Consider the following 24,312-nt stretch of genomic DNA (forward strand, 5'->3'; position numbering starts at 1 on the left):
TAATACATTGTTGTCATGTTGTCGGTTTTGACAAGAATGTGTTTGTGGGCTATTAGTGGTTGAAATGCTTTTAATGCTAGAAACACTGCCAATAGTTCTAAATGATTTATGTGGAGTTGTTTTTGTTGATTGTCCCATTGTCCCTGTATGCTGTGCTGGTTGAGGTGTGCTCCCCACCCCATCATGGAAGCATCTTTTGTGATCACGTCTTGAGGCACTGGGTCCTGGAATGGCCGTCCTTGGTTTAAATTTATAGGGTTCCACCATTGAAGCGAGAAGTGTGTCTGGCGGTCTACCAATACTAGATCTTGGAGTTGACCCTGTGCTTGTGTCCATTGTTTTGCTAGGCACTGTTGTAAGGGCTGCATGTGTAATCTCACGTTTGGGACAATGGCTATGCATGAAGACATCATGCCTAGAAGTTTCATTACAAACCTTACTTGGTAGTGTTGGTTTGGCTGTATGTTTGATGTTATATTTTGGAACGCTTGGACCCTTTGTGGACTTGTAGTGGCAATCGCTTTTTGTGTGTTGAGTGTTGCTCCCAAGTATTGTTGTATTTGGGATGGCTGCAGATGTGATTTCTGGTAATTTATAGAAAATCCTAGTTTGTGTAGAGTTTCTATAACGTATTGCGTGTGAAGAAGACACTGTTGTTGAGTGCTGGTTTTTATTAGCCAGTCGTCTAAGTATGGGAATACGTGCATGTGCTGTCTCCTTACGTGAGCGGCTACTACTGCAAGGCATTTTGTGAATACCCTTGGGGCTGTTGTTATCCCGAACGGTAACACTTTGAATTGATAGTGCACGCCGTGTATTACAAACCTTAAGTATTTTCTGTGAGAAGGATGTATGGGTATGTGAAAGTAGGCATCCTTGAGATCTAACGTTGACATGTAGTCCTCTTTTTTTTAGTAAGGGAACCACGTCTTGAAGTGTTACCATGTGGAAGTGATCCGACTTGATGAAGAGATTCAGTGTTCTGAGGTCTAATATAGGTCTTAACGTTTTGTCCTTTTTTGGAATTAGGAAATATAGTGAGTAGACACCTGTTCCTTTCTGATGGTTGGGTACTAACTCTATTGCTTGTTTTTGTAATAATGCTTGGACCTCTAGTTGTAATAGGTCTAAGTGTTGTTTGGACATATTGGGGGTCATTCTGACCCTGGCGGTAAATACCGCCAGGGCGGAGGTTTGCGGTAGCACCGCCAACAGGCTGGCGGTGCACCGCCGGGCATTCTGACCGCGGCGGTACAGCCTCGGCCAGAAGCGGAAAGCCGGCGGTGTACCGCCGACTTTCCGCTGCCCATGGGAATCCACCATGGGGATTCTGACACCGCATACCGCCATCCTGTTCCTGGCGGTTCACCCGCCAGGAACAGGATGGCGGTATGGGGTGCCGTGGGGCCCCTGGGGGCCCCTGCAGTGCCCATGCCAATGGCATGGGCACTGCAGGGGCCCCCGTAAGAGGGCCCCACAAAGAATTTCAGTGTCTGCTGAGCAGACACTGAAATTCGCGACGGGTGCAACTGCACCCGTCGCACCTTCCCACTCCGCCGGCTCCATTCTGAGCCGGCGTCCTCGTGGGAAGGGTGTTTCCCGCTGGGCTGGCGGGCGGACTTTCGGCGGTCGCCCGCCAGCCCAGTGGGAAACCCAGGAGGACCGCCGCGGTCTTTTGACCGCGGTACGGTCTTCTGGCGGTTCCCGCTTGGCGGGCGGCTACCGCCGCCCGCCAAGCTTAGAATCACCCCCATCTGGCGGGTAATTTATGAATTCTATGCAGTAACCATGTTGGATAATGGCTAGGACCCATACATCCGTAGTTATATGTGTCCAGTTTTGGTAGTATGTGGTAAGTCTCCCCCCCACTGGTGTTGAGTGTTGGGGTTTTGTGACATTGAAGTCACTGTTTGGTTTGACTTGTCTTAGGTGTTTGGAATTTTCCCCTTCCTCTTGGGAATTGTCCACCTCTATATGAGCCATGAAACCCTCCTCTCTGGTATTGTCCCTGATAGGTAGGTATGGTTTGCGAGGTGGAAGGCTCTGGTGTTTGCATTCGAAACCCCCCTCTAAATTGTGGCTTTCTAAATGTGCCTCTGCTCTGTGGGGAGTAGAGCGCACCCATGTCTTTGGCCGTGTCCGTGTCCTTCTTTAATTTTTCAATTGCTGTGTCCACTTCCGGCCTAAACAATTGTTCCTGGTTAAAAGGCATGTTTAACACAGCTTGTTGGATTTCTGGCTTGAATCCCGAGCGTCGTAACCATGCATTCCTGGGAATGGTTACCGCAGTGTTCACTGTCCGTGCTGCTGTGTCTGCCGAGTCCATTGCAGACCTTATTTGGTTGTTGGAAATCGTTTGTCCTTCTTCCACAACCTGTTGGGCACGCTTTTGGTGTTCCTTGGCAAGTGCTGTATTATATGTTGCATCTCGTCCCAGTGTGCCCTGTCGTAGCGAGCCAGTAGAGCCTGTGAGTTTGCGATCCGCCATTGATTGGCTCCCTGTGCTGCCAATCGTTTGCCCGCTGCATCAAACTTCCGACTTTCCTTGTCGGGTGGTGGTGCGTCTCCTGACGATTGGGAGTTTGCCCTTTTTCTGGCTGCTCCCACGACCACCGAATCTGGTGTCAGTTGCTGTGTTATAAACACAGGGTCCGTTGGGGGAGGTTTATATTTCTTCTCCACCCTAGGCGTGATGGCTCTGCCTTTTACTGGGTCCTGGAACACCTGTTTGGCGTGCTTTAGCATGCCTGGGAGCATTGGCAAACTTTGGTAAGAGCTGTGAGTGGATGCCAAGGTATTAAATAAAAAGTCAGCTTCTATCGGCTCCGCATGCATTGCTACATTATGGAAAGTAGCTGCCCTTGATTACACCTGCATATATGCAGGGCTGTCCTCTGGTGGTGACGGCCTTGCCGGGTAGCAATCGGGACTGTTGTCTGAGACCGGTGCATCATATAAGTCCCATGCATCCGGGTCATCTTGTATCATCCCCGTGTGTGTTGGCGACTGCATTGGGGGTGTTGCTACCGGGGACAGATGTGGTGAGTGCAGTGGTGAAGGCTGTGGCGAAAACCTTGGTGGTGTTTTGTCTCTTGACACTTTTGCTTTTGGCTGCATTTCCGCCTCCTGGAATGCTAGCTTTCTTTTTATTTTTATTGGAGGAAGAGTTTGAATTTTACCAGTCTCTTTCTGGATGTGCAGCCTCCTCTGAGTATGGTCTGGCTCTCCCATACCTAATTCCTGCTCAAATGTGTGCCCTTGCATTTGGCTGGAAAGGCCGTGCTCTTCTGTGTAGGAGCCTATTTCAGTCTCCGAGGCTGCATGTTTCGACACTGAAGGTTTCGGTACGCTCTTTTTTGGCTCCGAGGAAACCTTTTTAACTTTGGGGGTGTCGAACTCTCGACATCAAGTTGTTTCGGAGCCGGTATCTTGACCGGAGTCGGATGTCTTCGGCTCTTGGGAGGCCTTTTTCGGTGCTGATGTTTGGTCACCGTGTTTTCGGGTTAAGCCATGGCCTGTTGGCGGTGGCATCCCCTTGGCCTTTATAATTTTGGAGTGAGTCTTGGCCGGGGCAGATTTACTCACAGTTTCTGGCTGCGCCTTCGGCTGCTCCGTTTCGGAGTCGTCCGAGTCCGATTCATGAATGGAGAATCTCTCCTCTTCCTCGACGTCGATCTGTTCGGCCGGTGTCGACGCCATCTGAAGTCTTCTGGCTCTTCGATCGCGTAGGGTCTTCTTCGATCGAAATGCCCGGCAGGCCTCGCAAGTATCCTCCCTGTGTTCTGGTGATAGACACAGATTACAGACCAAGTGTTGGTCTGTATAAGGATACTTTGCGTGGTAATTCGGGCAGAAGCGGAAGGGGGTCCAGTCCATGAGTTTCGACGATGGATGCGGTCGGGCCAACCAGGCCCCGCTGAAGAGTGGAAGCCCCTTAGGGCCGCCGGAGCGCTTCTTCTTTCGGTGTTGATGTACTAACACTAGAGCGGTACCAAGCGCGAACAATACCGTTGAGTTTTCCGATAAATAGCCAACTTTCCCGATTCGAAATACGGAGTGAAGAGGAACACGTCCGAACTCGATGGCGGAAAGAAAACAATCTAAGATGGAGTCGACGCCCATGCGCAATGGAGCCGAAAGGGAGGAGTCCCTCGGTCTTGTGACTCGAAAAGACTTCTTTGAAGAAAAACAACTTGTAACACTCCGAGCCCAACACTAGATGGCAGGATAATGCACAGCATGTGTATCTGCAGCTACACATGCCATCGAACATATATATATATATATAAATTAAAAGAGTATATAAAAAAGGATGTCCATGCAGTGTATATACATATGTAAATTAATTGTAGGAGAATTTTACTATGACTACAGGCTTCTGGAAAGGAGGGAGGGCGCATGTGAATCTACAGCACTATATGTCACGAACTGGGTAAGTAACATTTTTCGTTCAAGGGCATTTGTTCCTGTGGATACACATGCTTTGCACAGACTGTAAAACAGTCCCCTCCAACTAAGCGGTGGCTAGCCTGTAGGAATTTTGAGTATCTTTAAAAAGTATCCTGAGCACTGCCTGGCTAACATTTGCTTGTTGGTGAGCTAAAACATCTACACAATATTTCTTAGTGATTGTGTGTGTTGTAGACAAAGTAGCTGTCTTACAAATATCTGCTATTGGAATGTTTCCTAACAAGGCTATAGAAGCCTTTTTCTGGTAGAGTGTGCTGTACGAGGTGTAGGTAATTGTCTTTTAGCTTTTAGATAACAATTTTGAATACACTTGACTATCCATCTCGCTATTCCATTTTTTTAAATTGGATTGCCTTTGTGAGGCATTGAAAATGCTACAAAAAGCTGTTTAGATTTTCTAAAAGGTTTAGTCCTATCAATGTAATACATAATAGCTTGTTTAACATTTAGTGTGTGCAAAGCTCTTTCAACAACTGAGTCTGGCTGTGGGAAAAAAACAGGTAACTCAACTGTTTGGGTAATATGAACTGGTGAAACTACTTTTGGGAGAAATTTAGGGTTTTTCCTACGGACTGCTCTATCTCTACGTACTTGGTAAAAGAGTTCTTCTAAAGTGAAGCTTGTAATTCACTTACACGTTATACAGAAGTGATAGCCACTAAAAATGCAACTTTCCATGAAAGAGATTGCAAGGAGCAGGAATGCATTGGTTCAAATTGTGGACACATAAGTCTAGTGAGGGCAATATTAAAGTTCCATACTGGTACTGGAGGAACCCTGGGAGGAATAACCCCTTTAAGTCCTTTCATAAAGCTTTAATTACAGGAATTCTGAACAAAGAAGTATGGCCCTCATTCTGACACCGCCAGGGCAGAGGGCAGAGGAAGCACCGCCAACAGGCTGGCGGTGCTTCCGGGGCATTCTGACCGCGGCGGTAAAGCCGCGGCCAGAAAAGGGGAACCGGCGGTTTCCCACCGGTTTTCCCCTGCCCCAGGGAATCCTCCATGGCGGCGCTGCATGCAGCGCCGCCATGGGGATTCCGACCCCCTTCCCGCCAGCCTGGTTCTGGCGGTTTTCACCGCCAGAACCAGGCTGGCGGGAACGGGTGTCGTGGGGCCCCTGGGGGCCCCTGCAGTGCCCATGCCACTGGCATGGGCACTGCAGGGGCCCCCTAACAGGGCCCCAACAAGATTTTCAGTGTCTGCAAGGCAGACACTGAAAATCGCGACGGGTGCAACTGCACCCGTCGCACCCCAGCAAATCCGCCGGCTCCATTCGGAGCCGGCTTCATCTTTGCTGGGGCTTTCCCGCTGGGCCGGCGGGCGATCTTTTGAAGATCGCCCGCCGGCCCAGCGGGAAAGTCAAAATGCTCCCCGCGGTCATTTGACCGCGGGGCGGTGTTTGGGCGGTTTCTGCCCGGCGGGCGGCGCCCGCCGTCCGCCGGGGTCGGAATGACCCCCTATGTTTTCTGTTTTGGAGGTAAGCAGCTATGGCTGCTAAAAGAAATCTAATAACTGAGTATGCTACACTTGCCTTATGTAAATGTAGCAGATAACATATAGGCGGTTATTACAACTTTGGAGGAGGTGTTAATCCGTCCCAAATGTGACGGATATACCACCAACCGTATTACGAGTTCCATAGGATATAATGGACTCGTAATACGCCTGGTGGTATATCCGTCACTTTACCGTCACTTTTGGGACGGATTAACACCTCCTCCAAAGTTGTAATAACCCCCATAATGTCTTGCATTGATGCTTTGAGTGGATCAATGTGTTTAGGTTGACAGTAGCATACAAAATGTTTCCATTTTGCAGCATAACACTGTCTAGATGTAGGTTTACGTGTCCCTCTAAGTATGTCCATATATTCTGATGGAAGTTGTAAATATTCAAACTCTATGACTTTAGGAGCCATATTGCAAGATTGAGTGTTTTGGGGTCTGGATGTCTCAGTTGACCTCACTTTTGAATCAAAAGGTCTGATATTGGGAAGTTTAAGGTGGGGAACCACAGACAGATCAAATAGTGCTATGTACCAAGGTTGGCGTGCTTACGTGGGGACTACAAGGATCATGGTGAGTGATGTTTGTCCAGTGTGCAAACCAGAAATGGAATGCGTGGGAGAGGCGGAAAAAGAATAAGCAAATCTCCCTGACCAATACATCCATACAGCATTGCCCTTGGATTGAGGGTGTGGGTATCTGGATGCGAAATTCTAGCATTTTGAATTTTCTATGGTGGCAAAGAGATCTATTTCAGGTGTTCCCTAGAGATGAAAGTATTGGTGAAATACTTGTGGGTGAAGTTCCCATTCGTGGACTTGTTGCTGCATCCTGCTTAGGAGGTCTGCAAACAGATTTTCCATTCCTGGGAGATATTCTGCCAGTAAGTGAATGTGATTGTGAATTACCCATTTCCAAATTGTCTGTGCTAGAAGGGACAATTGAGATGAGTGTGCCCCCCCCCCGTTTCTGCAGATAATACATAGTTGTTGTGTTGTCTGTACCGACTAGAACCACTTTGTGGGACAGTTGTGGCAGAAATGCTTTGAGCGCTAGAAAGACTGCTAGTAACTCCAAATAGTTGAAGTGACAAATTTGTTGGATGGGATCCCATCTGCCTTGTATCGTGAGGTTGTTGAGGTGAGCTCCCCAACCTATCAGTGATGCATTTGTAGTGAAAGTGATCTGAGGCACAGGGTCTTGAAAGGGCCACCCTTTTGAAAGGCTGGTGGGATTCCACCATTGCAGAGAGCGGTGAGTCTGGCTGTCCAACAACACTAGACCCTGAAGATGACCCTGTGACTGAGACCACTGACGAGACAGACACTGCTGTAATGGACACATGTGTATGAGGAACGATGGCAATGCAGGAAGCCATCATCCCTAATAACAGCATCACTAGTCTGACTGTCCTGTAATTTAGAGGAGCTTGGATCCATGCTGGGTTTGGATATGCCAACCCTGAGTGAATATTGAGAATTGCTTCCTGATAAGGCTGTATCTGTGAGGGTTGGAGATGGGATTTGAGAAAGCTGATTGTAAATTCCAGACTGTGTAGAAGGTTTACTGTGTACTGAATATGTTTCTCACATCGTTGGATGGTATTGGCTTTGATGAGCCAATCGTCCAAGTATGGGAAAACATGAATATGTTGTCTTCTGAGGAATGCAGCAACTACTGCTGAGCATTACCCTCGGGGCAGTTGTTACCCCGAATGGTAGAACCTTGAATTGATCATTTTTTCCCGCAATGACAAACCCGAGGCATTTGCGATGTGCAGGATGTATGGGAATGAGCATTGTTGAGTTCTAAGGCTTCCATGTAATCTTGTAGCTGTAATAGGGGAATAACATATGGAGAAGTGACCATATGCAAATGCTCTGAAAGTATGTGTAGGTTGAGAGGTCTGAGATCCAGAATTGGTCTTAATGAGCCATCTTTCTTTGGTACGAGGAAGTATAGGGAATATACTACTAAACCTTTCTGTGATAGGGGAACAAGTTCTATAGCTCCTTTGAGAAGAAGGGATTACTGTAAGAGAGTGAGATCATCGTGCAAAAGTTTGTGAATTCGCAGGGGAATATTTGGTGGAATGGAAATTCGTTCTAGACAGTAATCATGTTGGATAATTGATAGAACTCATTGATCCGTGGTGATGTTAAGACCATTGGGGGTAGGAATGGAGTAGTCTTTCCCCCACTAAAGAAGTGTACGCTGGTGGGAGGTGTAGCCAGTCACTGGCATGTGTTTGAGGCGGAACCTCTAGAAGTGAACATCTTTCCTCTACCTCTAGTATTGACACATCTAAAGGAACCTCTGTTCTAAAAGTATGTGCCTTGTTTTGTTTGGGAGGTGCAAGGCTCAGTAGATGATGTCTTGAAACCTCCCCTAAATTGGCCCCCATGGCCTTTGCTGTCTCTGAGTCTTTTTTTAAGTTTTTCTATAGTGGTATCAACTTGTTGCCCAAATAAATGTTCCTTGTCAAAAGGCATATTAAGTACTGCTTGTTGTATTTCAGGTTTGAACCCAGAGCATCTCAACCAAGCATGTCTTCTAATAATAATGCTAGTATTAATGCCCCGTGCGGCTGTATCAGCATTACTGGTGCACCTAATGGCATTACTGAAAATAGTTTGGTCCTCGGAAACTATCTCCCGTCCCCTTTTACGGTGTTCTGGGAGATACTGGAGAAGGTCTTCCATCTCGTCGCAGTGGGTCCTATCATATTGTGCTGGAAGAGCTTGGGAATTGGGTCAGAATGCACTTGGACATTATGATATGCAGCTGCCTGTGTTATGACCTGCTGATAAGATTTTGTGTCTTCAGGGGGTAAAGGTCGTGCAGGATATAAATCAGTGTAATTTGGGGGTATGGGGTCTATTTCATAAGAATCCCAAGGGTCTATGTCTTGTGCAATGTCTTCCATGTCATCTCTCTGAGGTGTTGGTGAACCTTGTGGAGAAAATTGTGGTTTCACAATAGGTGGAGGAGATTGTGGAGGTGGAGGAGAAGTAAAAGGAAGTACAGGAGAGTGTGGTGGAGAAGGCCTAGGTTCTACTGGAGCCTTGTCTTTGGAGAGCTTCTTAGGTGGAGGAGCTTTGTCCAAAGTTTCCTGGAAAGTAAGTTTCCTCTTAATTGGAACTGGAGGAGAAGCAATAATGCATCCTGTTGTTTTTGGATAGGAATCTGGTGCTGACGAGTGTCCATAGTTTCAAGGTTAGGCTCCACTGTGGAGTGTGAGGAAAGGCTTAAGTCTTTTGAAGGAGGTGTTTTTGATTCCAAAACTTCTGGAGCCTTCTGTCCAGTGAAAGCCTTGGGCTCCGAAACATAGGTAGAGGGTTTTTTGGTCACAGCCAAAACACTTGGGTACAAGGTTTGACTCGATCTAGATGCCGAATGAGGTGTGGAGCTAGAGGTCAATGTCAAAGAAGTTTTTGTCTTGAATATTTTCGGTGCCGAATCTGAAGGTGGTGTATCCAAATGTAATTTTTGGATCCGACCATGGCCCAAAGGCAGTGGTAGACCAACGACCGTCTTATGTGGCTTCTTTAAAGTCTTTACATGGGGGCTCAGGGTAGTACTCACAGGTTGCGCTGAGGTGAGAGGCTGGCTTTCGATGTCCGATTGAACATCCGAGTCTGAATCTCCTATGGAAAAAGCCTCTTCTTGATAGATCTCTTCCTGCGCATGCTCTTCCCCAAAGATATCAGGGGTGTTGTCCGGCGTCTTCGATGACATCTCCAATCCACGCGCTCTTCGGTCTTGTAGGGTCTTCTTGGAGCGGAAAAACCGACAGGCGTCACAGGTTTCTTCCCTGTGGTCCGGGGACAAGCAGAGATTACACATCTAGTGATGATCGATGTACAGGAATTTCAAATGGCATCAAGGGCAAAATCGGAATGGAATGTGTTCCATTAGCCCTGCATTTCCCGACACCATGAGGAGTAGTAGGCCCAAGACAGGCATTGGCGCCCCGAAGAGCGGTGAAACCGACCCAGACGCAGAAATCCAATTCAAATGCATTAGCCAGAAAATATGCGATCAGAATACAATACCGTCGCTGAAAGAAAGATGGAAAGAAGAGGTCGGATTAGACCGAGCCGAGAAATACCCGAGCGAGACTAATACACATCCGAACCTGACAGCGGAGAGAAAACAATCTAAGAAAGGACTTGATGTCCATGCACTATCACCGAGAGGAGTCACTCCATCTCGTGACTCAAAAAGATTCTTAGAAGAAAAACAACTTGTAACACTCCAAGTCCACCAGTAGATGGTGGACTTATGCAAAGCATGTGTATCTATAGCCACCCATGGCATTGAACATGTACGTTTCAGTTATTTTTGCACCCCTGTGCTCATTTGCTGCTTTTTGAGCTATGTATTTGATGCTTTCATGTTTCTGTATTCATGAATAATACTTGTATGTATGTTAATTGTGAACAATTTCTTTTAACCACACACCGGCTTAAGATGCTATATACTACTGTCCCACCTTGGTATGAAGTATCATGCTGCTAAATATATAAATAAGTCCAGCTGTGGATGGCATCATTAAAGAACTGTGTGAGCATGGCATGCAGGGGGTACCGTGAGAGGTGCACATGGGTCTTTAGTCTATCTATTTGATACCTCAGGCATAGATTTCTTGTGCAGTCCACCTGGTGGCACTGTTTACACATCCTTTGAATGGGTCTGGCTTTGTTACCTAAGCAAGTAAAGTATGTTTCTCTTTGATCAGACTTTGCAGTTGCAACATATGTCTTAATTTCCCACATGGACTTATAAGAAAGGGCCCCAACCTTGGGGATTATTACTGATATAAACACCTTTTGCTCAAGGGAAATTGAGTGTGATGTCAGGATGGATTCAGTGGGGTCCTGTTGATGGCGTAAGATGACTGCACCATGTTGCCTTTGGAAATCAGCAGTTAGTTCCTTTTTCTGAGCTTGTGTAACTTTCCCAGAGGAGCAGTAGCAGAGGACTTATAGAGTGTCACACTTAGTGAGTGAAGAGATGTGTGTAGCATACCGCCAGTTAGTAAATTGCTGGTAGACACATCCTACTCTGTGGTGGTATGAGAATTAGGAGCCTGAACTTACCTCCAGAAAATCTGGCAGCGCAGTGTCCAGCATGATGAGGTCCGTCAGGAAGGTGCCAAGGTATGGAACAGTGGCTTGAAGAGGCCTCTGAAAGACAATACAGATTTTGCTCAAACCTCATGAATGTTGCTGTAGCTCAAACCTAACTGTGTTGAAAAGTCTCATGGACAAGGCTACAAGACTATTGAAGTAGTATGGCGGACTGCACACAGTGCAGGGACTCCTGAGGATGGCTAAGGGCCTTGGTGAAGGGAGCTTCAGTTTTGGCTGTCATTTGGCAGTGAGGGCGACGCCGGGCAAGTTTGGTCATCTTCTTTGAAAGATCTCTAGGCACAACTGATAGCCACAGTGAATGTGGTCACCGGCATGCCTGCAAGTTCAGAGCAAGTGGGCTGTGGATTCCCAGAAGTGGGCAGTAACACTGAAGGGTGACATGGCATGCAGCCCGTACTGATGAGGCACCTGGGCAGAGCAGGTACCCCAAAGCCAGAGGGTTGCTTCGTATACATCAGCCTGTAATTATATCCCAGGTCATGGCAGACTGCCAGCTTTGAGGAGCGCAAGGTGGGAGGCTAGAAGTGCACAGTAGTGTGGGCCCGGAAGTGTCTGGCTGTGAGGAGGTTCCCAGGCTCTGGTGACAGCCCCCACTGTTGGGGGTTGTGGGCATCACTGGGAGCTTGCAGTGATGGACTGGTTAAGAGTACTTAACAAACTGCAAAGATGGATGCCCTGGGCATGGCCCCTCGTGAGGGGCTGTCTGAGAATCAGTAATTAGGGACCTACTGCATGGGCTGTCTCTTAAAGTATGGATGGTGATACACAAGTGGTCTCTAACGTCACACACCTGTTGGTATTTCAAAGATAACCCCCTCCTAGTGCACAGACATGTTAACTTGCTCACTATGGGCGAGAGGCAGAGTGCAAGCTCCTTCCGGGACCCAACATAGTCATCATGAGCACTGCTGTCTGCCTCCTGGCAGCCTGGGCATCTGAGCACAGGTCTCCCACAAGCTATCAGGACTGTGTGTGCAACTGGTCCCTGATGCGCCTGCATCCTCACCGCGTTCCAGTCTTGCGCACTGGACCTCTGGCACAGCTTTGAGTCCTCCTTGCAGCTATGCTCATTGGAGTTCATGGCAGATGCTTCTTCCTGTAGTAGAGCGCAAAGAGATGCTTTTAGTAAATACAGAGGATTAAAAGGGCAAAAGGAGGTGGAGAAAACCAGGGCTCTAGGCCGTACCTGGAGCAAGATCTCCCGGCTGGTAAGGTGGTTGTTTTCGTCTGAGAATATGTCAGAGAGCTTGTGGAAGGTAGACACGCTTTCCCTGTAAAGAGGAGAAGAAAGAACGGATTGAGCTTCTGCACACTGGCACTTCTGCAAAAGTCCCCAAGTCAAGTGTCGTCCAGCTATGTTTACGCGCAAAACAAAGCCGTATATGCCAAGTTTGTGTTTTCTATGGGTATCATCAACTTTACATATCTGTGTTAAGTGTGTGCTACAAAGTGTGTGGTATAGGCTGCACAGACTGTGTGCCTGACACAAAGCTGCATACAACATATTTATGTACAGCGCAGGCTTATGCTGTGTGCACAGTGTCTGTGTGGCGTTCAGTTTAATATGCAGTCCTCAGTGATCCACAGAGAGCATGCGAAGCATAACAAGTTGTTTGGACAGTAGCAAACACAGATTTTGTGTTGTATATTGCAGCAGAGTGCATTATAAATTAATCAGGAAGTTAATGGAATGAAATAAAGTTTGCTCTTGAAAGAGACAAACACTGTTTTACTGAGTCCTATGTTTTGTGATGACCTAGGTAAATAGTAAACTCCTACCTCAGCAAAGCCTGTAGTCTGTCTGATTCTTGAAAGTGCTATATATAATATTGTATTGGTCTGTGCTGAGCAATATACAAGAAATGGCTTTCTCGCATGGACAAATAATTTCCAATAATTCATGACAAAACATCATGCTGAAACACGCATTGGCACAGTCAATAACTCTAGATTTCATGTGTGGAAGCATGCAAACAGAAGCGGTGCTGATGGAGTGGTATTCATGGTGGTATTGGAGGCGGTATCAGTGATGGTGGAGGTAGTGCTGGAGATGCTAAAGGTTGTGATAGGAATGGTGGCAAAGCTGGTATGAGTGGTATTGGTGATGGAAGTAATGGTGGTGAGAGCAGTGCTTGGGTGGTATTGGTGGTAGTATTGGTGCTGGTATTGGTGTTTGTGTTAGTGTGATTGTTGATTGTACTTCTGGTGCTAATGGTGGTAATGGGGCAGGTGCTATTACTGGAATTGCTGGTGTTGGTGGTAATGGTAGTAATGGTAGAGGTGTTGGTGGTGCGGCATTGGTATTGGCGGTAGTGGTGTTGGAGATGGTATTATTAGTGGTGGTGGAGGTAGTCTGGCATTGGTGGTGGTGGTAGTGGTATTGATTGTGGTTCTATTAGTGGTAGTGGTAGTGGTGCTATTATTAGTGGTATTAGTGATGCAAGTATTGGCAGCGGCACCAGTGCTCGGTGATATTGGTGCTGGTGTTGGTGTAGGAGAATTAATGTGATTGTTGGTCATATTTATGATACTGAAGGTGCTATTGATATTGGTGTGAAGGCTATTATTAGTGGTGTAGTATAGCCATTTGTATGTAGCTTTTGCGCGCTAGCTTCAGGCGTTAGGCCTTTGTGCGCTTTGCCCTAGATGCATTTTATTTCTTTGCTCGCAGCATCGGGCCTCTGTGCACTTTGCTCTAGATGCATTGCATTCAGCTTCGTACTGTTATTTTTTAATAACCAGTTCTACGGTCTTGTTTTATTCTTTATATCACACTGTTTAGCCTACTTCAGCATCGGAGTTTTCAATAATACATTCTTGCTCACTCTGTGCTTCAGTCAAGGATACAGTCTGGTACATTGCCAATAGACGTGGTAGGAGTTTAGTCTTTGGGTTGTAGACGATACACACTCTTGCGTAGGACGTTTTGTTACCACATCGACATGTTAGTTATACAATCACTTCCTTGTCCTAAGACAGGCAAGAGGGAGATTCCAACCAGGGAACCACAACTATCCACTGACTGCCCTGTTGCAGATGCTGATCCAGATCACAGGCCTTTGCTCAGATATGAGGGTTGATGTCTTCCCAGGGAATCTGAAAGGCAAGCTTAGAGCTTAAAATGCTGTGCTCGAAATAGAACAAAACTAGAGGGAACGTAGTTTGTTAACACTATGATAGCGTTATTCCTATGTTTCACTCTCTTGGTTACTATTTTAATCCTACTGTGTTGTATGGTTCTGGTTATTGCGGCTCATGCCTTATTATCTAGAATGCAGTAGTTTTATTAAATCAATCTATAAAACTTAAACTGTTTCTGTCATTTGTATATGAGATCATACTGTAAATGAGAGAGCTGGTTGGGACCTGAGCGACCACGACTTCCCTGAGAAGTTCTAAGATGTCATGCGCTCGGCTGCCAAATCATCCCTTCCCCTTGGGAGAGATGAGGCACTGCTAGTTAGCCGGAGCAAAACCGGATTGAAGGTGACAGGTGTCCTTCTTAGTGGGTCAGACTTAGTCCCCCACACCAGGAACGACTCTGACACCGAGAAATCCAGTAGTCTCATTTAGGATAATAAGAGCCAACGCGACATGGAGCCGCCAACGATTGGTCTGGCTCTAATTTTCGGGTCCGGCTGACTCTCTCGGTCTCATATATATATTGACTCCTCGGTTCCGTTTACGGAGATGTCCGTGGCTCTGATGACTTCCGCCTCCGCAATATAGCGGTGGGTTGTTAAAGCTTGAACTTTGAAAGGAAAAACCCCGATATTGGTGTGCCTTCTCAGAACTATCGCTGTTTTAATAATGGCGAATCACCAAGTAATACAAATAGCAGTTAATATGCGACAACCGCTCACGGGGCATTTGCTAGCACATGGTCTAACAAACCAGGGGGGTCCAGTCACATTTGTGATGGACCCCCATGCAGCCTATAGAACAGAACTTTTTTATTCTTGGGTCACATTTCCAGCAGTAGATGGGAATTCAAACACATTTCACAACTACACGTTTGCGAATGCCCCTGGACAGTACAGGGCATATGCATACTTAGAAATACCTCTATCTTATCAAGGACACAATAATTGGCTTGATGGTGCCCTACCCCACACCATAGCACCTGTTCGGTTAGGTCCACTAAGTAACGATGGTCCTACATGGCCTTTATTGGCTACTTATACACCACATCCTGCGGTGGCTAACATGGCGGTGGCTGAAGTTCGTCGTTTATATACAGACTTAACGGCTACATATAGACGATTAGTACAATTTGTGATGCAGACACTAAACACGAACCCAGCGCGTGCTGCCGCAGCGCAACAACATGCAGTAGTACCGGGTATCAATCCGGCGAATGTACACTCTGTTATGGGCAAAGTACCGGCTAAACGGGAGGAAACTCCGTTTAGGCTGGCACAAAAAATTAATACGTTTGAGGAAGTATTTCCCCATACGGGCCCTCAGGATAAACATAGAATATTGACGATGTGTTTACCGTTTGGTATGGTTCCCGCAGTGGACCATTGTAATACATGGGGCACGGTGTTTGCCGCGCCCTACACTACAGCACACGGTACACCGACATTAGCCAACTTACCGGAAGTGCTCAAACAAATTCAGGATGAATATGGGGCTGCCCCAGCCTTAGATTTAGGGATGCAACTGATGGGCAACTTTGCTGCGGTTTCTTCTATCATATTGAGTAATCTCAAGGGGGAGGCAGTGGCACTAGCGGTGCGTATGCGTCTTCGTGACATCCCGCAACTGGACCAGGAGTGGGAGCTGCCGAGAATAATAGCGGAAACATATTCCAGTATCGGTCGTGATAGCCTTGGGGGCTAGACCACAGAAACCACAGTTGCAGGGGAAGGGTAGTAAGGATACTACTAAAAACCAACAACCTGAGGGTAATAAAAAGCATTGGGAGAAAAAACAACAAACACCTAAAAAAGAAAGGGGAGAATCTCCGAGAACGGAGACCCCTCAAACAAAATATTATCTTAGAAATACGGATAATTTGAAGACGCCTGATAGATATCAATATACTGATACACGCCAATCTCGTTCCTTTCAGGACTCATCGGAAAAGAGAAATGAGAGAGGTGGGCGGTCAGAGCGCAGAACGGAGTACGTGAAACCCAGACAGGAATCACAACGCTCTTCGTAGGTTTCTGTAAAGAAGGAAGAGAAACCGATCCAACAAAAACAACAGTTTAAAAAGAAAAAAGTGGCGGCTGTCTCAATTAGACATGCCACACAGGAAGAGAGTTCTCTTGAAGAACAAGACATGGGCACTAGCACTGTTAGACAGCACGGCAGAGGTCACAATAGTTCGCCGGAATCTTCTAGAGCATCTGGAGGTGAAAGCAACTGATGACTTCATACAAGTCGAAACGGCAGATATGCGTGTCTCTGATCCCAATAGAGTATATTCGGTGACTTTGCAATTAGAAGGGGACATTGAGCGCACTATTAACGCCATCTTTTGGGATCGTGTTGTCAAGATATATGACATTCTGCTGGCCGAACAGGATTGGCCCCTTGACTTTGTTCGCGACTGTCCAGTTGGGGAGGAGGTTATTACACCTTCGTTCTCACCACTTGTTCCGGGAGAACTCACAGAGTCCTATAGCATTGGATGGGCTCTGGCACAAGCACCCGCCTTATATAGATATCATGTGGGGTGGGATAGGGATTCTCCTTATCATGTAATTCCGATTAAGGGCGAACCTCAGCCACAACCCCAATATCCTATTAAATATGAAGCTAGGGCATCGGTGAAGAACATTCTTACACAATTGGAGTACCAGTGAGTAACTGAACCCTGTGTCTCGCCGATGAATAATCCCTTATTTCCTGTGGCTAAACCGGACCATTCTTACAGAATAGTAGTGGACTACAGACATTTGAACGGACATGCACGTACATATGCTATACAAAATTCACATAGCGCAGCACTCATGAATAATATAGTGCGTAAAAAAATAGACAACTACTTTAGATATCTCGAATGGTTTCTTCTGCCAGAATATAGCGCCCGAAAGCAGGGATTTTACGAGTTTTAGTGCGTTTGGCTCTCAGAAAAAAAATTGTCGTTTGCCTCAGGGGTATAAGAATAGCCCAGGACTGTGTTCGGCTCGTGTGATTGAGATATTGCACGAGCTGGACCCTGAAGCATTGTCATATGTTGATGATATATATCTCACAGATGACGAGTTACTACAACATCTAAGGCGGGTGGCCCACATTGTTGTGGGGTTTGCAGATATTGGCTACAAATTCAACTTAAAAAAATCAAAAATTGCCTTCCTCAGCGTCATTTTCTTGGGATATGAGCTGTCGAATGAAGGTAAGGGCTTAGCGCCACACTTCTTAGAAAAATGGGCACAATTGCAACCTCCTAATACGATTAAGAAACTTCAGTCGTTGTTGGGATTTCTAAATTTTGGCAGAACGTACATTCCTGATTATGCTACACGTATAAAGCCATTGTACGAGTTGATTCGCCCAGATTTTTCGAGTAGATTTTGGACGATTGAGCATACACATACTCTTCGAGACTTGCAAAATTATCTCCTAGCTGCGAAGCATTTACATACACGGGACAATAAGACACATCTGGTCATCAGGGTTGTAGCTGGGGCCGTTGGGTTTACGTATGTTACCTTTAATGAAGGAGAAACAGTCCCGATAGGATACACGTCTCACTTGTATTCAGCTGCAGAACAACGTTTTGCACAAACAGAGAAGATTCTCACTGCTGTACAGATGGCTGTTATTAAAGAAAGACCTCTTGCCCAGGGCAAACGCATCATAGTCGTTTCCCCCATTCCGGCCCTAGAGGCTGTTACGAAGGCGAGTGTTCCTAATGCGAAAGCATTACATCCGCGTTGGATACAATGGGCTACGTCTTTGACAGCCACCGATGTAGATTACGTTTTTGACCCAAAACTACAGACACAGGAATTTCTCCAATATGAAATAGAATATCCTGTTCCCGCTGACACGTTGCCTATTGATCAATATCAAGTAGTCATGTACACCGATAGCTCTGCGCAACCTGCGGTGGGAACAAAACACCAATATTCTGCTGCATGTGCAGTAGTGAGCGGCCATATGGAGGGGGAGAAGTTCTGCCCCCAACATACTTATACACAGACATTGGGGGACTGTACGGCACAGTTGGCTGAGCTGAAAGCTCTATTATTGGCCTTGGAACATACGGATCCGGCACAGTTTACACTTCTTGTTTGTGATTCCTATTACTGTGTCCAGTCTTTTAATGAATATTTGCATTACTGGAGGTTAAATGGGTTCAGGGATTCAAAGGGTAACACCATAAAACACAGATTGCTGTGGGGGAAGGTAGCGGATATAAAGGAGATGCTCCCTAAAGTCCATGTTGTACATACTCTTGGACACCAGCGCGTTGGAATACACGTTGCTGGAAATACTTTGGCTGATGAAGCCGCGAAATCAGCAGTGGCAGTTGCCACTGTGGCCGCAGTTACTCGTTCGAGTTCCAAATCAGACACAGAGATTTTGGTGACCATAAAGGCTACGGCTGATGGCACGCCTTATCCTAAGGGATTTCCATCTAAATATCATTACTCAATGGGTAGTATGCTGAACGCTGAGGTTAAAATTCCAGGCGTGGGTGTATGCGAAATGCCCTATAAAATAGTGCGACCTCAATTAATTACTGCAGCGCATGAGGGGGAGGCATCTGCACATGCTGGCGTGGCTGCTACGATTTCGCTGTTGCAGGCCCGTTACTGGTGGCCTGGTCTCTATAAAGAGATGAAGCAGTATGTCCTTTGTTGTGACATCTGTCAACAAATTAAAGTTTCAACGGCTAAGCGCCCGCAGCAGACGCCCCTTCTGATTTCAAATAAACCATTACATTGTGTGTACTTGGACCATTGTGGTCCGCTGACAGCAGATAGTGCATACAAATATATTTTGGTAGCTGTAGATTCGTGCTCCAGATTTGTGTGGGTGTGGCCACAGCGCTCGGCTGACGCTCAAACTGTTATTAAAGATTTGTGCATCTTTGTCGGTACATATGCAGTTGCGGCTTTCCATTCGGACCATGGCCCTGCTTTTGCCTCTAAGGCATTCAGGGACGCCATGGCTTCGTAGGTGGTCCAACTCCAGTTCTCGTCTCCATTTCATCCCGAGGGAAATTCTGTCGTGGAGCGTTTGAATCGCGATTTAAAGCAATCCTTAACAGCTAGAGTTATAGGTACGGGTCGTAGTTGGCTAACCCACCTGTATGGAGTACAGAGAGCACTCAATAACTTGCCTAGAAGGTCCCTGGGGGGTCATACTTCATATAAGTGCCTGTTTGGAACACAAATGTTTGTTCCGGATCTAGATGGTCCTGGTGTGGAGGCGGCGGAAACGCCTTTTGACATAAATGATCGTGTCACTGTTTTGCAGGAATTACAGCAGTTCCGTGAGGATAACTCTTCTGCAAGTGCTGCCTCCACAGGAATTAAGGATGAGCCAGTAACCCCTACTGGTTGGATTCCCAGAATTGGGGATCTTGTGCGTGAAAAGGTCGCAGTGAAAAAAGAATGTGGCCCTTCGTATTGAGCACCAGTCCCTGTACTGAGAATCCACGGAACACGAACTGTGATTTTGCCGCCGTTGCAAGGTGCCAAAGAAAATCGCTTTGTTTCCATCGACAATGTCAAGTTACAACATGTGGCCGATTCTGCACAGCAGACCAAGAGGAACGCCCAGTAGTTCCCGAATCCCTCTCACTACTGGGGACGATGTTCCGCTGCAGGTGGTTTGCACCGACGCTGCTTCCTCTCCGGGCATGGGGAGGGTGGAAGATGGTCTTATGATTGTTCCACTGACAACAAATAATTTGGAATCTTTTGATCAGGTCGCAGTAACTACTGAAGTTACTGAGGGTGTTATCTACAGTGTACCAGGACGAGAAACACCTGCTACCCCTTTGTTTACGGTGGCATCTTTTGCAAGAACTGCCTCCGGATGCTTTCATAACAATGATGATGGTCTATCAGACTCTCAGTCCTCTTCAACACCTGTCCCGGGTCCACATAAGCTGATGTATTGGCTTAAAAATATGTATTTTGTTTTTCCTTGGAACTATCTATGGCTTTTTATGACTCTGATGGCTTTTTTTCTGTGGATGGGGTTTGTTGTTACCTTTTTTCTAGTAATACATGGTCATTTTCTTCCTGAGAGATCAGAGGTTGAACAAGTGGAGGAGGTGTTGAAGCCACATTTTTCATCACATAAGGTTCGAAGAGACTTGTCCTTTGTGAACATTTCCGCTGTTCCAATTCCGGATGGGATTGTGTGGGATAGAGTATTGTTTGATATATATGGTCCCACTGAGACAATTCAAATACCGTATGTTCTAAAGTTATCGATGAATGATATAGTAATACCAGGCATTGTATCTGATGATTGGGACGTGAAGACAGTTGATTCTATGTTGACAGAGTTGCAATATTATACTGTCTATGACAATGAAGATGCTTACCAGTTTAGAGATAATTATGGTGACATGTTTTGTTACAATTATTATGGGCACCACTTTATTCATAAGGCCAGTAGTCCTAAAACAATATTTGACTATACGCAATGGGAGCATTGCCCGACTCCTCCGCAAGGGAGTTCTAAAACATATTCGGATAAGTTTGCATATTTTTCTGGGCATCATCAAACAAGTGCTAAGTCATATTATTTTAAATTAACTCCACAGGCAGATAAGCAAATACTGTTGACTAATACGAAATTCCTGTATTTAAATTTGTTTGTTTCCCAACTATCTATTGAGGGGTATGAGTATTGGTCGAAAAATGTTGATTTGAAAAGTGTTTGGGGAACAAAACATTGGCAGACGCAGGGTAGGGAAACATTGTTTAGAGCATGTCTCATTCCTGTCCAAATGATATTCTTAAATGACACTGTGCAACAGACTAGCTGTTTGGGCTTAGCAACCATTAGAGAATTGAATATGCCTAGCATACCTGTCCCTTCCAGAATAAAAAATTGGCAGCAATATATCAATGCCACTTTTAGTGCACTTACAGAATGGGTCCAGAATGGTACATTTAACACTTCATTGACAAGTCCAGGCGGGTGGTTATTGTGGCCCATAGACACGAATGGGTGTCATCTGCGTTTTGTCACCTCTTCAGGGGGTTTCAGGACCAGTAGGGCAGACCCTCGCTATATATCACCCGAACATGCAGATATCATTACTACATATAGCGTGGGGAAGCTATGTCAACAATGGTTAAAGTCATCCACGCTAGATGCAGTTAAGACACATCTCACACTTCTGTCTAATTATACTGACTTGCAAGACTTTTTGTCAGGACCGAGAGTGCCCCGGAGAAAACGTTTTTTGTACGAAGTATACAATGAAATATGGAAACTTTCCCAACAGGAGGCTGCTGCACGGTTAAGGCAGATAGATCAGGAAAATTTGAAACAAACATTATCTGTAGTGGATAATGGAATACACACCCTGTCTGACCGTATATATACAATTGACAACATTGTCTCCTCTGCTATAGACATTATTAGATTAGATATGTCTTCCTTATATCATGGACAAAGTCAAACGCGGTCCATTATGCAGCTGGGTTGGACACTTCAGACGCTGAAGGCGGGTCGCATTCCGTGGCAGCACATCAGGGCCAGGGAGATATTTTTTTTCCTTTAATTTGACACGTCAACAACAGCTGATGGCGAAAAAGGAAGCGACATATGTCATGTTGAATATTGAAAAATTCGAAAGGTTGCCTTTTACCGTGGCCGAGATTCCCTCAGCAGAATGGTTAATACACAGGGTTATTAATCTGCCTATTTCCACATTACAGTTCACTTCTTGTTTGATACACGTTCCAGTGGGCAGATATGAAAGGTTAGGAGACAGTTATATACATGAGGTGTGGGAGCTTCCCTTTATATACAGATGTCTTAATGGCATGAGGGAGGTTTTTCTTAGCGGTAGTGAATGCAAAACTTCTGTCAGCCATTCAATGGTTTGTAAGCAGCTGTCCTTGCATGGGGCGTGTAATGCCTCGGTTGCAAATTTGGCTTGCTACCTAAAGGGAGTTCCAGTCCCCGTGATTAAAAACATGTTCCAGGTGCTTTCAAACGGCATCTACGTCCTCCTTAACAGTGAAGACTGTTGTGGCATGCGTGCCGGAATAGTTTACGTAGTTTTGGTCACCAAGGTCGTTACTTGCTGCGGAAATGTGTTATTCCCCCCACTAAATTAAGGGAGGTGGCTGATATCTGGCCTCACATTGCTACTTCCAAGGTGAATTTCGACAAGTTGAGTCGACTAAAAGCTCTATTGTTTCAAAAGCATGTGGCCCTTTCATCTGCAAGCGAGACCTACGCACTTCAAGTGGCAAGGTCATCAGCAGAAATACAGTCCCTATTAAATACTAACTTTCCGAGCCACTTTGGTGAACTCGTGGGACGTATATTTAATGCGTCCATCACTGCTGGACTAGCACATTTTTTCAAAGCCGTAGGTGTTGGTTTTGCTCATCCCTTCTCTTCCATATTCGGTTTGATACCTTCGGCTATTCATTCTATTTTCGAAAGCATTTTTGGTGGTTTTCCGATAACTTTGACTTTATTGGCTGGTGTTTTGCTATTGCTTTTGTTCTTCCGCAATGGCTGTCCCGCTGCAACAAGAGCGAATGTGGGCGCTCCCATCGGTACAGCTGTGTTGTGAACGCATGATGCAGCATTTTGGAGCAACACTCCTGGGACATTTGGAGTGTGACTGGTCCCTGTCCTTCAGGCCAGTTTTGGATTGTGTGCAACTCGTGTTTCGGTGCCTTTGGTGCTCATCTGAACATGCACTGACTCTCTGTCTCTCACTGCATCGCCCCCCAGTGGTTGATGCTGATCTGTTGATGTTCCCGGTCAGGGCTCAATCCCAGACATGCGCACTGCGGCTGCGTTTGCTTCGTGAGGCAGTTTACGAGATTCCCTTCCTGGAGGAAGATGATACTAAATCGTTCATAGGCCCTGCACGGGATGCCGCCTTGGATGGTTCTGGGGCTTTGGAACACACCTGCTCCATGATGGTGTTTGGCGTGGATTTTCCGGTCTTGTCATCTGCCAAAGTGGAGAATATCCTGCATTACGTGACTTCCGTTTGAATTGGATTCCTTCAAAATTGACATTGTTCTATGAAATTTGGCTCTCAAGTCACATGCTTTGAATTCGAATTTTGGACTTTGATGTCCTCTGGACTTGTCGAAAATGTTTTTTTTTTTTTTTAGATTTTCTAGGGCATTTTTTATTATGCTTTGATTGGAACCACTTTCTACCGACAAGGGGAGGGTGTAGTGTAGCAATTTTTATGTAGCTTTTGCATGCTAGCTTCAGGCGTTAGGCCTTTGTGCGCTTTGCCCGAGATGCATTTTATTTCTTTGCTCGCAGCATCGGGCCTCTGTGCACTTTGCTCTAGATGCATTGCATTCAGCTTCGTAGTGTTATTTTTTAATAACCAGTTCTACGGTCTTGTTTTATTCTTTATATCACACTGTTTAGCCTACTTCAGCATCGGAGTTTTCAATAATACATTCTTGCTCACTCTGTGCTTCAGTCAAGGATACAGTCTGGTACACTGCCGATAGACGTGGTAGGAGTTTAGTCTTTGGGTTGTAGACAATATACACTCTTGCGTAGGACGTTTTGTTACCACATCGACATGTTAGTTATAAAAACACTTCCTTGTCCTAAGACAGGCAAGAGGGAGATTCCGACCAGGGAACCACAACTATCCACTGACTGCCCTGTTGCAGATGCTGATCCAGATCACAGGCCTTTGCTCAGGTATGAGGGTTGATGTCTTCCCAGGGAATCTGAAAGGCAAGCTTAGAGCTTAACATGCTGTGCTCGAAATAGAACAAAACTAGAGGGAACGTAATTTGTTAACACTATGATAGCGTTATTCCTATGTTTCACTCTCTTGGTTACTATTTTAATCCTACTGTGTTGTATGGTTCTGGTTATTGCGGCTCATGCCTTATTATCTAGAATGTAGTCGTTTTATTAAATCAATCTATAAAACTTAAACTGTTTCTGTAATTTGTATATGAGATCATACTGTAAATGAGAGAGCTGGTTGGGACCTGAGCGACCACGACTTCCCTG

General features: G+C 45.9%; 1 protein-coding gene across 5 annotated transcripts in view; it reads right to left on the bottom strand.

Moving 5' to 3' along the window:
- RGL3 (ral guanine nucleotide dissociation stimulator like 3) overlaps positions 1-24,312 on the bottom strand; it is a 319,494-nt gene that overhangs the window by 82,534 nt on the left and 212,648 nt on the right. For all 5 annotated transcript variants that reach the window (XM_069231883.1, XM_069231882.1, XM_069231881.1 and 2 more), the window contains 3 exons: positions 12,320-12,404; positions 12,140-12,229; positions 11,080-11,166 (listed from right to left, as the gene is read on the bottom strand). In XM_069231883.1, coding sequence (XP_069087984.1) covers positions 11,080-11,166; positions 12,140-12,229; positions 12,320-12,404 — 262 coding nt within the window. The remainder of the gene's footprint in view (positions 1-11,079; positions 11,167-12,139; positions 12,230-12,319; positions 12,405-24,312) is intronic.

This window comes from Pleurodeles waltl, chromosome 4_2 (assembly GCF_031143425.1).
Source record: "Pleurodeles waltl isolate 20211129_DDA chromosome 4_2, aPleWal1.hap1.20221129, whole genome shotgun sequence".
NCBI lineage: Eukaryota > Metazoa > Chordata > Amphibia > Caudata > Salamandridae > Pleurodeles > Pleurodeles waltl.